At 41.1% G+C, this 14,346-nt stretch overlaps 1 protein-coding gene across 1 annotated transcript in view; it reads right to left on the reverse strand.

The window, feature by feature from the left end:
- The window catches only part of ints6l (integrator complex subunit 6 like), a 28,917-nt gene extending 15,176 nt beyond the window's left edge, over window positions 1–13,741 (reverse strand). The window contains exons 1-5 of the mRNA XM_053506356.1: window positions 13,439–13,741; window positions 13,244–13,321; window positions 6,205–6,354; window positions 2,852–2,941; window positions 2,493–2,676 (exon numbers count right to left, since the gene is read on the reverse strand). Of these exons, the coding sequence (XP_053362331.1) occupies window positions 2,493–2,676; window positions 2,852–2,941; window positions 6,205–6,354; window positions 13,244–13,321; window positions 13,439–13,549 (613 nt within the window). The 5' untranslated portion in view covers window positions 13,550–13,741. The remainder of the gene's footprint in view (window positions 1–2,492; window positions 2,677–2,851; window positions 2,942–6,204; window positions 6,355–13,243; window positions 13,322–13,438) is intronic.
- Between the last annotated feature and the right edge of the window lie 605 nt (window positions 13,742–14,346).

Below are 14,346 nucleotides of genomic sequence, written 5' to 3' on the forward strand. Positions count from 1 at the left end.
GTCGTAATGGTGTTTGTTAAATGCTGTCACTGTATAATGCTGTAGATGTAAAAATAAAAAATAAAATAAATAAATAAATAAATTAAGCAATTGTCTTTTCACTCAGTCAGGACAAGTACAAATTACCTTCTGTTCCATCAGTGTAACACTCGTGTCATATCTAATTAGAATAATGACAGATAGCAGACAGGTCTTAATGGTGTCGGATCAGAGCCTTGTCTTTGCTAAGATGTCTCTTGCAGTTCCTGATCTGAATTGTAACAGGCTTAATCCCAAAAGGCTCTCTATTAACATGACTGTACTGGGCATGGGATCAGTATAATGACTTTTACAGCCTGCAGTGGATATAAAAAGTCTTGTTGCAGGGTTGTTTTTTAGTTTGTTTTTTTGGTGTAAAAAAAATTAAACCAAGAAAAATCACAAACAAACTATAACAAACGTCAAGGGAAAAAGAAATAAATTTTTTTTTAAAGAAGGAAACATTTTACATTAACCTGGGTGCATACTTGTGCACACCCCTTAAATAACCATTTGCAGCATTTAACCTTTTTTAGAGAAGATTCTACCAAATGAATGCATCTTTATTTCGGCTATGTAATTTGACTCTTCCTTGCAAAAATGCTTTAGAATTGAGAGGGAGATCTCCAGTGTATACCCCTCTTTAAGTCATTCCACAGGTTTTCAACAGGATCAAAGCTACATTTATACATCCAGGGTGATTTGGGTGAGCTTTGGGTGAACTCCCCAATCTGGGCAAAAAAACTACAGAATTATTGGACATCAATTCTCTCCGTAGACTCATCAACAGAAAAAAATCTATAAATTTCTCCTGTAATGTTCTCCTGGCAACTGTAGACTCACTCCTGGGCATTCCCCAAAGTCACAGGACTCTCGCCAATCTCAAGGACGCAGGGCAGCGTCAGCAATATTAAAGAGTCACACAGAGAAGATCGAGCAGTAATCGAGGCGAAGGCCGAGGAGTTCAACGAGAACGCAATTTCTGCTTGAGAGTTCTGGCAAGACTAAGGAGAATAAGGAGAGTGGTGACAAGTAATCTATGTAATCCAGAAGAGAATTGGTGAGATCAGGGAGAGAACTCCCGCTAGGAGCCAAACAGCACATAAGGTGCTAGTGTTGTTCTCTAATGCCCACTGTACAGTAGATCATGATGCTCTCGTTGAGCACTCCTCGCCTCTCCTTGTTCCCATACAAGCACTCCTCATTCCCGACGTTCATGAAACCATCCGGATCAGCGGTTCTTGCCATGCACTTACTGCACACGCCCTGTTCTTGTCAAAGCTCTCCTCAAATCTGTACACCTTTCTTGTCGGACTTCTATATATATGAAAGGGAAGGCGGTCTGACTGGGCCATTCCAAAACACTGACCTTCCTCTTCTGCAGCCATTTCTTTACTGACTTGGGTTTATGCTTTAATTCATTACCAAGCTAAAGGTGATTTTTGTGTCCATCTAGCCATCCAACTCAGCGCCCAGAGTTGTGAAGAATACAAGAGATTAGTATCATTATAAGTGACCAGGGCTTGACATTCCTGCAGTTCTTGATTGTTATTGTGAACCTTCTGGCCATCTGTCTGATATGTTTTCTTCTCGTCCTTTTATCATTAGTGGAGAGATGCCTCGTTGTTGTTGATGTAACACTGACATGACTGGCATCCATTCTTGGATTGAGATCTTTTTTTGAGGTTAATCAGAATCATAAATAAAAGCATAAATATGTTTAAAGATACATCACATCACAGGTAGAAAAAGAGCTGACATGATTACGTGTTAATTTTCTCCATAACAAAAACCTGTAATTTGATCTCATCTCCACTCTGTATGTGTGTGTGTGTGTGTGTGGTGGGGTTGGCACCCCATGTACTCCAGGCGCTACACAGGATAAGTGGTACAGACTTTTAATGAATAAATAAACATGTGAGGTTAACCGGCAGTTTTTATCAAGAGTTTGTAAACTATTTAGATCCACTGCCTTAGATGCCCAATAGAAAGATATTTTTAGCTATTTTAGCATTTATAACATGACTTGCTGTTTACATAGAAACCTGTCAAATTAGCAAAGTAATTAGGGAAAATTACATCCTACTAGGTGGACTGTTTTTAAATGTAACAGTCTGTTATGCTGCTGGATGATTTGCCCTTAGCATTTTCCCCTGTGGGAAGTTTAAGACTTCCCATTAGTTTAATGGCACAGGTTTATTAGATCACCTGACATGTTATCTTCTCTGTAGACTTTAGGTGCATATCACAAACATAACTCTTTGCAATCTAAAAATATGCTCTTTTCAAATTCATGATGTATCAATTCACCTGCCGGGAAAAAGTGTGTTTCTATAGTAACATGTGATCCCTCATATCATATAAGTAAAAACACTTTTATAAATAGTGCGTGAAGGACAGTGAGGGCATTGCAAACGGCATAACTCCTCTCCACTAAGTGCATTCAAGTGTCTTTGAACAAGTTGTGCTAGTACCTCCGGTAACCTCGCACATCTGGGTGATGGCTGATTCATCACTGGGCACACTGCCAAGCTGCTCGGTGTCGGGAACAGCTGCACCGGGCATGCGCAGCACCAGGGCGAAGAGACGCTGGTCCCAGCGGAACGGCTCCTTGGTTAGCTCACTCCCAGGTAGCGGCGAGTTCAGGGGCAGGTGAAGCTGAGTAGACGTTAGAACAAGAGCATGTAAGAGGTGATGAGATGTGCTTTTAACAAATACAAATCTGTTTAAAGCACAAAAAAAACTATTGAGTCCTACTTCTACTGGATAGATGAGTAAAAAAAAACTTCATTATAATACAATGCAGTTTAGATGGTGGGTCAGTCTTTCTCACCTCTTCTTGCACTCCAGAGCTGTGTGTCAGCTTGTTCCCATCCGTTATGGTAATGATGACTGACGGCTCCAGGAAAAAGGGATTTCGGCCCTGAAAGGAAAGAAAAACACTCTTATGGCATTTGGCTGTGACTAAACAAATGTCTGTGTAAGTGAATAAGTATATATACCAATCAGCTGAACATTAAAACCATTAACATTAAAAACAGCTAGGTTTTAGATTCCCATTGTGACACTATGTGTCTGGGGCCTCGGGGCATGACTCCACAAGACCCCTGGGGTGTGCTGTGGTGTCTGGCACAAGGGCATTGGCAGCGGGTCCGTTGGGTGCTGTGGGTTGTGGGGTTGAGTCTCTGTGGATCACACGTTTGTGCGATGCATCCCATGGGTCCTCAATCGGATTGGGATCCAGGAACAGCCTTGGGCGCGTTGCCCACTGGGTCCCGTGCATGGGGGGCTGTGGTGCACTGGGTGTTCTGGTGCCTTTCTATCATGGCCAACGTTTACTTTTTTGGCAATTTTTGCTTTGTTGGCTTTTCTGCGTTATGGGCTCAGATGGGCTGACCTTGGTCACCCCAACATGGGTGAGCCTCAAGTGTCCATCATCCTGTCACCAGTTTGCTGGATACTCAAAGTTGCTCAGTTCACCTGACATGGGTCATAATGTTATAGCTGATCGGTGCATTTCTGACAAAATACTGATCAAAAAGCAGAAAAGAGTGGAAACCATGGAAAGACCAAATGGCAATGCCGTGTTAAGGCTGTGGTACAGGACCTGATTCATCTGTGAATCTGTGCCAGTGTCTGCACCTCTCCTTTCTCACACTTTACCTACAGCCCCGCCCCTATTCTCCACCTGCGCCTGCATGCAAACCTGGTGTTTTACAACTTGTGTTGCCTTGTTTAATTATGCTATCGTGCTAGCACAAACAAATAGTGTTACATTTAAGTCAAAAAATTGAAAGGGAAATGCGATGTGTAAAATATTCTTTACAGTGGCATTTTCAGCACCATAAACAGCAGTACTAACAGTGTGTTACACTTTGTGCCAGGAAGCCTTCACAACCCAATAAGTTTTCTGCCCCAAAATGAAAACGCATGTATCATGTATTATACAACAGCTCAGACCGAGTAACCTGATTAGACAAGAACATCATGGTAACATCACTGGGGTGTTCTACAATCTTTAATTATACTAACTGTCGGTCGCAGCATGGGTGAACGTCAGTCAGTACGATCAGCAGGTCTGGAAAACAAGACAGCAGCTGCCTGCCAAATCCCAGATCACAGACGCCCTTTCAGCAAGAAAACACGTCTGATAATGTTGTGTTCTGTTAATGGGAGCTACAAAATTAACCAGCATTTAACATAAGGCTGAATCCCAAATCGCCCTCTAAGCCCTGATCAAGGGCCCTACGTGGTGAGTGGAACAAGGGATTCTAACTTGCATTAGCTTTTCATTTACTGCCAGGTTCAGCCCCAGAACCTGGAAGTTTAGATGCCAAAGCGGAATAAATGAAAAAAATTATTAATTAATAAAGAATAAATAAAATAATAATAATAAGACAAGTGAGGAGAATAACCCTGGAGGTGGTGAACATATTGTATATATAACATACGTACATATCTATATACAGTATCTATCCATATATACTGTATATATACACACACACAGTCAAGGCTGAAATGATTCATACCCCTGGCAAATTCTGACTTAAAGTTACTTTTATTTAACCAGCAAGTTTTTTTCTTGATTAGAAATGACACAGGCGCCTCCCAGAAGATAATAAGGCAAGAGGCATCATTGTGGAAAAAAGTATGACTCATCTTTTATTTACATTTGAACAAAAAGTGCCATGTCCAAAATTATTCATACCCTCTCAATAATTAATAGAAAAGCTTTTATTGGCTATTACACCAATCAAAAGCTTCCTATAATTGCTGACCAGCTTTCTGCATGTCTCCACTGGAATTTTTACCCATTCATCTTTAGCGATGAGCTACAACTCTTTCAGGTTAGAGGGTCTTCTTGTCATCACCCTGATCTTTAGCTCCCTCCACAGATTCCCATTTACTTTGATCAGGTTCCCGGGTCCATCGGCTGAAAAACCCCCCTCAAAACATTAGGTTCAAGGCTTTAAGTCAGACTTTTTGGGCTTGACTGTATATATACATATATATATATATATATATACAGTCAGTTAGGTCCATATCACCCATTCCTAATACATTAACATACATGTACATTTCCAAGAGTTTTAAACATTCCACTAGTCTATCCTACCTGGTTTTTAAATGCACACAATTCCTATAAAGTTTCCTATCTTTACAAAATCTAATATGTAAAGAATATGTTGCAATATTAAGACACCTACATCTGAGTTTCTTAAAATTGTAAAAAAAATACATCGCTGTTTGGTGGAAATTTATATTGGATATTTCATCGACATGACGTCGATGATGTAAGACCATCCCATTTTGCTTTACAATCGAAAGAGCTCAGATTGAGATCTACACGGCAGCCTAGACTTAGCGACCTGCTACCGTCTCCGCACTAGCCCTTAGGGTTATAAAAATAAGATCGTTCTCTAAGTAGGAAGCACTTGCAAATGCAGCAGCCCTGAAGCTACAATATTATTGACTCCTCCGTTCATATATTTAACGCAGTCCGACTGAGTGCGGTGGATTTTAGCAGCACTGGATAGATGGAAGATTGCTACAGGAGGACTACACTGAGAATAGACATGCTGCTGTGATTTAATTTTCTATCTTTATCCTGTACTGTGTTTTAGAGGTTAGGCGTTCCTACAGTATATACACTCGCTCAGACACTCATGCAATCAGGGGCTGAATGCCAAATGGCTTACTCCTTCATAGTGTATGTACATAAATGCTATATGATATACTGTAGATGTAATAAAGGCTAGAAAAATGAGCTGCACTATTAATTATATTTAAATTGTGTTCATTAGATTGATTAATCTCTTTGGCATCGGTGAGCTTTGACAAAGTGTGCATTTAATCACAACTTCTTGTATTATAAAGCGAAAAAACACTTTTAAAGAACTTATGAAGATTCTTGCCTGTTTCTGTTTATTTGTCCGTGGTCTAATTTTATTAAAATTCAGACTTATTATTAAAAAAACAGTCTATGAGATTTTTTTTTTTAAGTAAAGTAAAGATTCTGAATACATGAATAAATAATAATGATCAATGAATTCCATTTTCTATGAAATCACGCCTTCTACATTTCACTTTTAATGTTTACTGATTTGCAGGACGCTCAGACAAAGGCGTCATTTTGGCTGCACCGCTTATTTTCCGCTTCACAAGATGAAGGAGTGTCATTAATACCTGGCCATAGTTGTCGATGCCAGACACCAGTCTGTTGAGATTGAGCAGGTCGAAGGCAGTTCGGAGCGCATTACCAAGAGTGGTCAGTCCACATGCCTGCAGGTTCTTCAGTTCACTCATAAAGGTGGCATGGTTCTCTTTCCAGCCTGCCTATGGTGCAGAAAAACACACAGGGGAAAAAAATTCATACAAGATGCAAAGAGAAAGACAGACAGAGCATTAGGTCACACTGCAACGCTGTGAAGACACAAAGACATGCAGCCTCGCACACAGTGTCAAATGACATGTACTACAGAACGCGATCAAAGCCTACACAGCAGAGCACAGGCTAATGAATCCGGCTGTGTTTGGACTGACTCGCTGTTTCCTCCAGCGAGGTCAAGTGCCTTACTGTTACGCTTAATCTAGCGATGACCCGCGGGCCTCCCGAGCACATACAGGGAACGAGGCAGTGACGGAAAACCATGGATAAGCCGCGTGTGTTTGCGTGCACATGGTGTATATCTAAAACCAACATAAATAAAAGCCTACGGATATCTGGCAATTTTGTCCTCGTGAAGACCTCATGGGGGAAAATAAAAGCGTACTGTAAATAATAATTGTGCCAACGACAAATGTGTGTGATAAAATCCACTTATACGACCCACGATCTGATTTGCTTTAATCTCTTACAAAAATCATTTTGTTCATTACCGTGCAAATCTTTCCATCTTCATAAGAATACAGGGCACATAGAGTCGTTTCATTTTGTGTGCACATGACATCACAGATTCACTTCCCAGGAAACGAATGTGCTTAATAGTCCGTAACATCAACATAAGACTCTCAGTCAAAAAATTAAATAGTTCTTTCACAAGAAATCAGTGCACTGGATGGAAATGTATGCCGAACCCAGACAAAAAAAAGAAAAAAAAGTGCCAGGTTTCCAATCTGAGATGGTTCAGCCTCAAAATACTGCTGCATATAGGGAATCAAACATGTGCGTATTGAACTTTACAGGTCATTTCAGGGCTTGTGTATGTTAAGAAAACCAACACACACGGGTATCTTCTGTAGCTCTTAATAATTCAGTTAGAGTGCCTATTGTTACTGCTAATTCTATATTGCTTTCCATCTACTTTAACAATTCATCAACAGGTGTGTCTGCAATCAGAGTCCTTTCTTGCCACGTCCACTGACACAATGTGCGAGCAAGTGAGAGAGAGAGAGAGAGAGAGCTAGGAAAACTCTTCAGTGTGAGGAAAACAAGGACTGCATACTTCTGTCACTGTATCACTGATAGTGACACACACTGCCTGGCCCCAAAAAAAAAAAAAGCCACATGCTAATAGTTCCTTGGGTCAACTTAAGCTTTAATTATGGTGAGCATTTACCACAGCATTGTTTAGGCAGCCTTATGCAACCACTCTGTACAGTCCCCTCCATCACGGAAAAGCCCTTGAGTGGGGTTAAGGTCAGGACTCTGTGGTAAAAAATTCATGTGTGAAAATGACTCCTCATGCTCACAGAAACACCCTGTTACCATTTGAGAAGAGTGAACCTTAACGCTTTGACGTCCTAGAATATGCCCGCGCCATAGGGAAAAAAAACCCCTGGTCATTCAGTACATTAAGGTAGACAGCTAACTTTATTTTATTGCCACCCGGATCATAACATCACCTCCAGAGGCTTGTACAGTGTGCACGATGCACTTCCCTTCTTACCCTTGGTCAACCCGGACTCATCAGATCACATGACCTTTTTCCATCGCTCCAAAGTTCAATCTTTATGTTCCCTTGCTGAATGAAGCATTTTTCTAATTATTCTTACTAACAAGTGGATTTCTTGTTGCCACTTGTGGAACTGCTCTTACTTTTTCTATTTAACATCATTTCTACTGATGTTTTTTTAGCATCACTAAGCACTGAAGTGATCTCACTCACTCATCATCATCATTGTACCACTTCATCCAGTGATCACCTTGGACAGACTGCCAATCCATTGCAGGGCACTCACACTTACATACTCATTCACACGCTATGGACAATTTGTGAACACCAATTAGACTAATCTGCATGTCTTTGGACTGTGGGAGAAGACCGGATTACTAGGAGGAAACCCACCATGCAAACTCCATGCACACAAATCCCAAGGCAAGAATCGAACCTGGCCAGAAATCAAACCCGGACCCTGTAGTTTCCACTACTACATCGTCTGACATTTAAGTAATGAGAGGCTACTCAGTTGTTAAAATTATTACCAGCGGAAACATATTAATATCGCCAGTAATTATTTAATCATAGGCCCTTAAGCATTTGGTTGTTTAAATCAGAAACAACAACTTTTTTGGCCCAGACAGTGTATGTACATGTCAAACACCATGTTTGCTGATATTTCGTGTCAAATCAATACAACAGAGCTCAAATCCAGCAAGAGCAACAAGGGGAAAAAATACCAGCTGTTAGTTTATATAATAATCCTGATGGTTTTCTTTGGAGAGAAACACGAGTAAAGTACACCAGAGGCACAGTGCCATTAATATACAACCCAAACACGACTCCGTATTCCTTATCCAAATGCAGGACAGGTGGCTAGTACAAATGAGCTGCACAGCATAAACTGACAGATAAGGACTTGTTCCCTGTTAAGCCACAGTTATGAGAAAACCAGCACCCGTATAAATACAGCGCTTGTGATGGAACAGCAGGAATCGTCTTGGCACAAGCAGACGTGTGACAGCCTGGGGTGGACTCACACAGCATGCATTATATTTCCATAACAGAAAAATTGCCTGAACTTTCATCACACTTTAGAATGTCAGCATACTGAATTTAAATAGCACGTCTTGATCTTTATCTGTCTCTTTAATTAACATATTGTTTTCAGTGTTTCAAACTCCCACTAAAACTCTCATAACTACTGTCGTTGCCAAGCAGATCTCAGGCGTTATTATCTTTAGATGTATCCAAATCAAGGAACCTAAGCAGAAGCGCGTCCTTATGCATAACCTCTCGTGCCTTGTAAGGGTGCTGCTTTTTAAATGAAACAGGCTACTTGAGGTAACCAAGGTAACAACCCAGCTAACATTTTGGCTAGCTAAATATTTTCAGAGCATTGTGGGTTTAGGATTTTTTTGTATTAAATAAAACTCAATCTGGCACATGTTCTGGAGACTAAGGAGATTTAAAATCACAAAAAATGTATACATTATCAGCTAAGTTGAACCGTCAACTTTGAGCAAGAAATGAGGTTGGGGGGAAAAATCATGAATAGAGATCACTTAAACACTTGGTGAAGTTGGAGACTTTGTGTGCGAGGCAGCGTACACACTGGACAGGGTGCCAGTCCCTCACAGAGCACACACACCTCAAACTTGAAGGCGCAAGGCCACAGTGCCAACCACTATCACCACCTTGGTAATAGTCAACAGTAAAAACTATAGCTATGTGAAATATTAAGAGTAAGAGCATTTCCATACGCACATAATGTGTTCGGGACTAAACAGCTGTGTGGTCTTAAGAAAACCACTTGTTAACGAGACTAATCAGAAACTGAGGCTTGGAATTGGCAAGCGTAAAAATTGGAGTTTGGAGCAATGGGAAAAGGTCATGTAGTCTGATGCATTCAGACTAGATTCTGAATTGACCCTATTCCAGAGTGCAGGGTAAGTATGGAAGTCCATGAAGTGACACACGGTATAATGGCCACTGTTCAAACCTCTGGAGGAAGTGTTATGATCTGGGGTTGCTTCAGCTGGTCATGTCTAGACTAAGTAATGTTATTTAGCGATAAAATGAAGTCAGCTGACAACCTGAAGGTATGAATCACCAGGTTATCACGTCTATGGAGTTTTTCTTCCCTGATGGCCCAGGCATATTCCAGGACTCCAGAATTTTGAAAGATTTTCACACATGAGTTGGCACCACATTGTGTGGCGTGATAAAAGCTAAAGGTGACTGAATTAAATCTTAGTGTGTGCAACTTTTTTTTGTCCAGTCAGCGTATTATGTCTTAGTTGGAACAAGTAAAGAGAACGCTCTATCACACCTTTTATTATAGCATTATCGATATTTGCAAAATTCTACAAGATGTGTTACAGCCTTACATATAGAATAAAGGCTCTAATGCTTACTGGAAGTTCTAGCGCTGAGTACTGATGAGTGTTCTCTGTTCGCTGGGAATGTAGTATGTGTTTGATACCGGAGCATATTGTACAAGTGCGTGCTACTGAGAGAGACGCTCCCTGTGGGTCTGCTTTGTTCCAAGATCAGGTTGCCTTTTTCTTTAGTCAACATATAAGCAGAATTCAGCCTCAAGATCTCTAGCAAAAATATAAAAATACAATAAAAGTGCTGACGACCTGCAGGTGCTTGTCATGTGTAAAGACATAAAGGTGATTTGCAGGCTAACGGTGATGTAATAAGGGCTGGTCAAAAGCATACTTGTAAAAAGCTCTTCTACATCTTGGACAGTAGAACAAGGTCCTGGCCCTAAAACATTACAGGCATTGCTTGTTTCTCTTCATGCTTGAATTGAAAGTCTTCACAAAACAGAAGGAGGTGTGCTTACAATTTGACCGAACCACAGTGTGCCAATCCAGTGTAATTGGTAGCAATTACATTGCACTTATTTCAAGCATGCAAGTGAAATCATCCTCCAGTAGCCTGATTCAGATCAAGATCAGACAAAAAAAGCCTCATACTTTTGGAATTCTCCCATAAATCTAATCATCATTTGAAACATTTCCATTTCCACTGATATTGTAGAGCCTCTGAGGTCTGCCCGTCTACCAAAACTTAAAAAATAAACTCGATTATTATCTCCAAAACTGATTCCACATGCAGGCCTTTATTTATTTCATCCACAAAAAAAATAGTGGTGACTTTTGCAGAATGTTCTCCTCCATGTAATAATACACAAATAAAGCCTAAAGCAAGTTCCACCAACATGATCACTAACATACAGCTAAGGGAAAAATGTCTGAGAAAACAACTTCAGAAAGTGGGCAGGACTAAGAATAATGATCTGCTTGTCTAAGAATGAGACAAGTGAAGCACACTGCCCAGAAAAGACAGCTTTGTCAGAGCCGGAAGCTCACTGCAACTCTTCACTGACTAGCTGCTGAAAATCTCATGAATAATTGACAGGAAATTAAAAAGCCTCTCTCTCAGACACTGTAGCCAGATTCTATCTTGCTCTGTTGCTTCCAACACATCGTATTGTTGTTGAGAACTGGGTTAGCCTGGTGACTAATTCAGACATGGTAAAGCTTGGTTGAGAAGAGTGCTTTTAAACAGGTGGGTGGGACAAGCTGGCCGTGAATAGCAAACACAAATGCACACAGAGCTCAAAGCTTAGTAAGCTGTTGTGTCCTATAATGCTTAATGGCAACCTGAAATAGATGCCTGGAAGGACTACAAACAATGAACAGAAAAATCTATACAAAGAACTATACATGATGTGTATAGAATATGTATGGAAATATGTCTGCGGTAATAGAGACCTAAGCTAACTCTGACAGAACCGTAGTTTATGAAGTTGTGAGGCACTGAAAAAGTAGTTTCAGACTTTCTAGGATAAGCCTAAGGATAAGGAGTGTGGGTTTAGAAAAGCCCCCAAGAGAGTGCCTGGCCACCTGCCAGAAAGAAAACACTAATGAACTGCCTGGGAATGAAGCCACTCACATTGTCAATGTCAACCAGCTAATGAAGGACGCATTTGCACATGCTGTGGCAAGTCACATCCACAGATCCTGAAATCCATCTCAGGACAAAAGCAGAATGTTTAGTTCTACTGTCTACAAATTAAAACTGTGCTAAAAACTGTGCAGTACTAAATAATTCTCTGCACAGTATGTATGGATCTCCTGGTATTCTTAGGAATATGCAGAATATTCTTCAGAAGTATTTATCATATACTTCTTAAGCACTTTAATGCTCTGCGTGTTGTTTCTTGTTGTTCGTTTTTCCCAGGAAAGCCAATTACAGAGTAACTAATATGAATTATTTAGTAATTACAATGAAACTAATAAAAAGGGTGTGCAACTACGATGTAACGGCAATGCAACGGAGTGCAAGTCTTGGCCTGATGACAGGTTTGGGGAATGTAAGGCATTAAACGTGATACAAAAAAGGATGTAAAAGGGAACCAGACAAACACAACCTCCTCTTGCTAAACTCTTAGGGAAACAACAAAATGTGCAAATAGTCTTCTTTTCAAGGTGGAAATGTTTATGACTGAGGAGGTACTCTCAGCTGTGTATATTTTGGACTTTTAGTAACCTGGGAAAGTGAATGTATTTAACTTATTTAGGTTGACTTATTTAAAACATTGTGCAGGTCACACATTGCAGCGTGGGACTTTTCATCCCTGTCAGGAGGCTGTTTGTTTGAGCAATGCAAATCATGTAACTTCAGTGGAAGGCAATTCGTGATGTGGTTTCATGGGATTTGACATTGGGGAAACAGTCTTAAAATGGGAGGGTGATTCATGTACTCAAGTGAAGAGAAGTAAGTGGCAGAAAACTGATGCTTGTTAGAAATATGCACTCGTTTTCAGTACTGAAGTCAATGTATATCATTAACCAATGAGGGGAAAGAAAACACTACCCTAAGTTAAATGCACTCTAGTTTTCTTATTGATGGCTTTTTCACAAATCAAATCAGTTTTGATTTGTTTAGTCTTTATTGGCCAATAAGAAAGCACAGAGGTCAGCCACAGCGCGCCGAGAGAGGCGGGCTCGACGGAGAAGGGCAGATCGCTTGTCCAATCCGGGGCGAGTTAGCCCACCATCGCGTCACGCGATACGTCACGGTAGATAATAAATCTCTCCGCCTCCATCTAAGCGCCCGAGAGCTTCCCAACACAAAAGCAAAATGTCCGCCATGTTCAGAGGCTGCGCTGCTCCGCGTCTGCGGGTATTTTAACAAAAAATAGCCGTTTTCGTCACCGGGAAGCCGTCTGACCCGATGCTACGAACCAAAGGGACAGTAGAGTCTCACTGTCAGAAAAAAAATCTACGATTTAACCACATACAAACAATTTAGCAGTATTTATTTACCTTTACTCCGTATGGCGGATCGTCAAATGTAACTAGCATGTACCTGTCGCCTCTACTAGCCGGGTCTCGGGCACGCAGCTGTTAAAGAAAACGAAACAATAAGCATTAATTTCGACTTGATCCTGTCACAGGGATCCTTAACTGCCACAAGGTACAACAGTAAGCGGTAAAAGTCGGGGTAAAATTATTCTTTACCTTCATAAAGATCTCAACCGCGCCTTTAGCAATGTCCAGATACGTCGTACCCAAATATGTGCGCTGATTCATAGACGCGGACGTGTCTATCAGAAAAAGTAAAATAGGCATTTTGAAATGTATAGATATAGATCTAGATGTTTACTAAAATCCCTATGATCGGCATATGACCGGCCTGGGCATGCATATATGGTGTGTTATATTTTGTTATAATCAGACCCCCCCCCCTCAGAAAGAGGGTCGCACTGCCACCCTTCGCCGCCGCCTGACTCTCTATCTGTCTTTTCTGAGCAGTGCTGGAGCTCGCGCTCACACAACTTCTCTTCCGAACGGACCAACACGCCCTCGCTCCGCCGCTTGCACCCCATTGGCTGAGCAGAGTCACAATGGCCACGCCCACGCCTCATAAATATGTAATAAGGTCTTTGAGCGCTTCTCACCCGCCTAACACTTTTTCTTCCTTCTCGGTGTGAGGGGGGACCGCAGGCACGTCGGGCTCTCCACTTCAGTTTTAAACACGAGTATGATACGCAATTGGATACACGTTAACAGGCACGCGTATTTGTATTTTTGTTTTTATAATTTGTGAACGACGTGTTTTTTAGAGGATACCGGTCAAATGTCGTGTTTTAACAGCACTTGTCTGTGTGTCTTGATGGGGGTGGGGAACTGCTCAGTGATCATCAATGCGATTTTTATAATAACTGCTGCCACTGAACCTTCTTATGCTCTTGTCGGCTCGTTAGAAAAGCGCCATGTTTACGTTCAAAGCTGCACTTCTTAAAAGAGCTTCTTGTGAATTATGTTTCACAAATACTGTGCCCTCATGCATGTACATGCCCTTTGCAATATGAACACTGCAGAAAGTGGGGGAGGGGGATCCTGACCGTTTTTGTGCAACATATGAA

Source organism: Clarias gariepinus, chromosome 10 (assembly GCF_024256425.1).
Source record: "Clarias gariepinus isolate MV-2021 ecotype Netherlands chromosome 10, CGAR_prim_01v2, whole genome shotgun sequence".
Classification (NCBI taxonomy): domain Eukaryota; kingdom Metazoa; phylum Chordata; class Actinopteri; order Siluriformes; family Clariidae; genus Clarias; species Clarias gariepinus.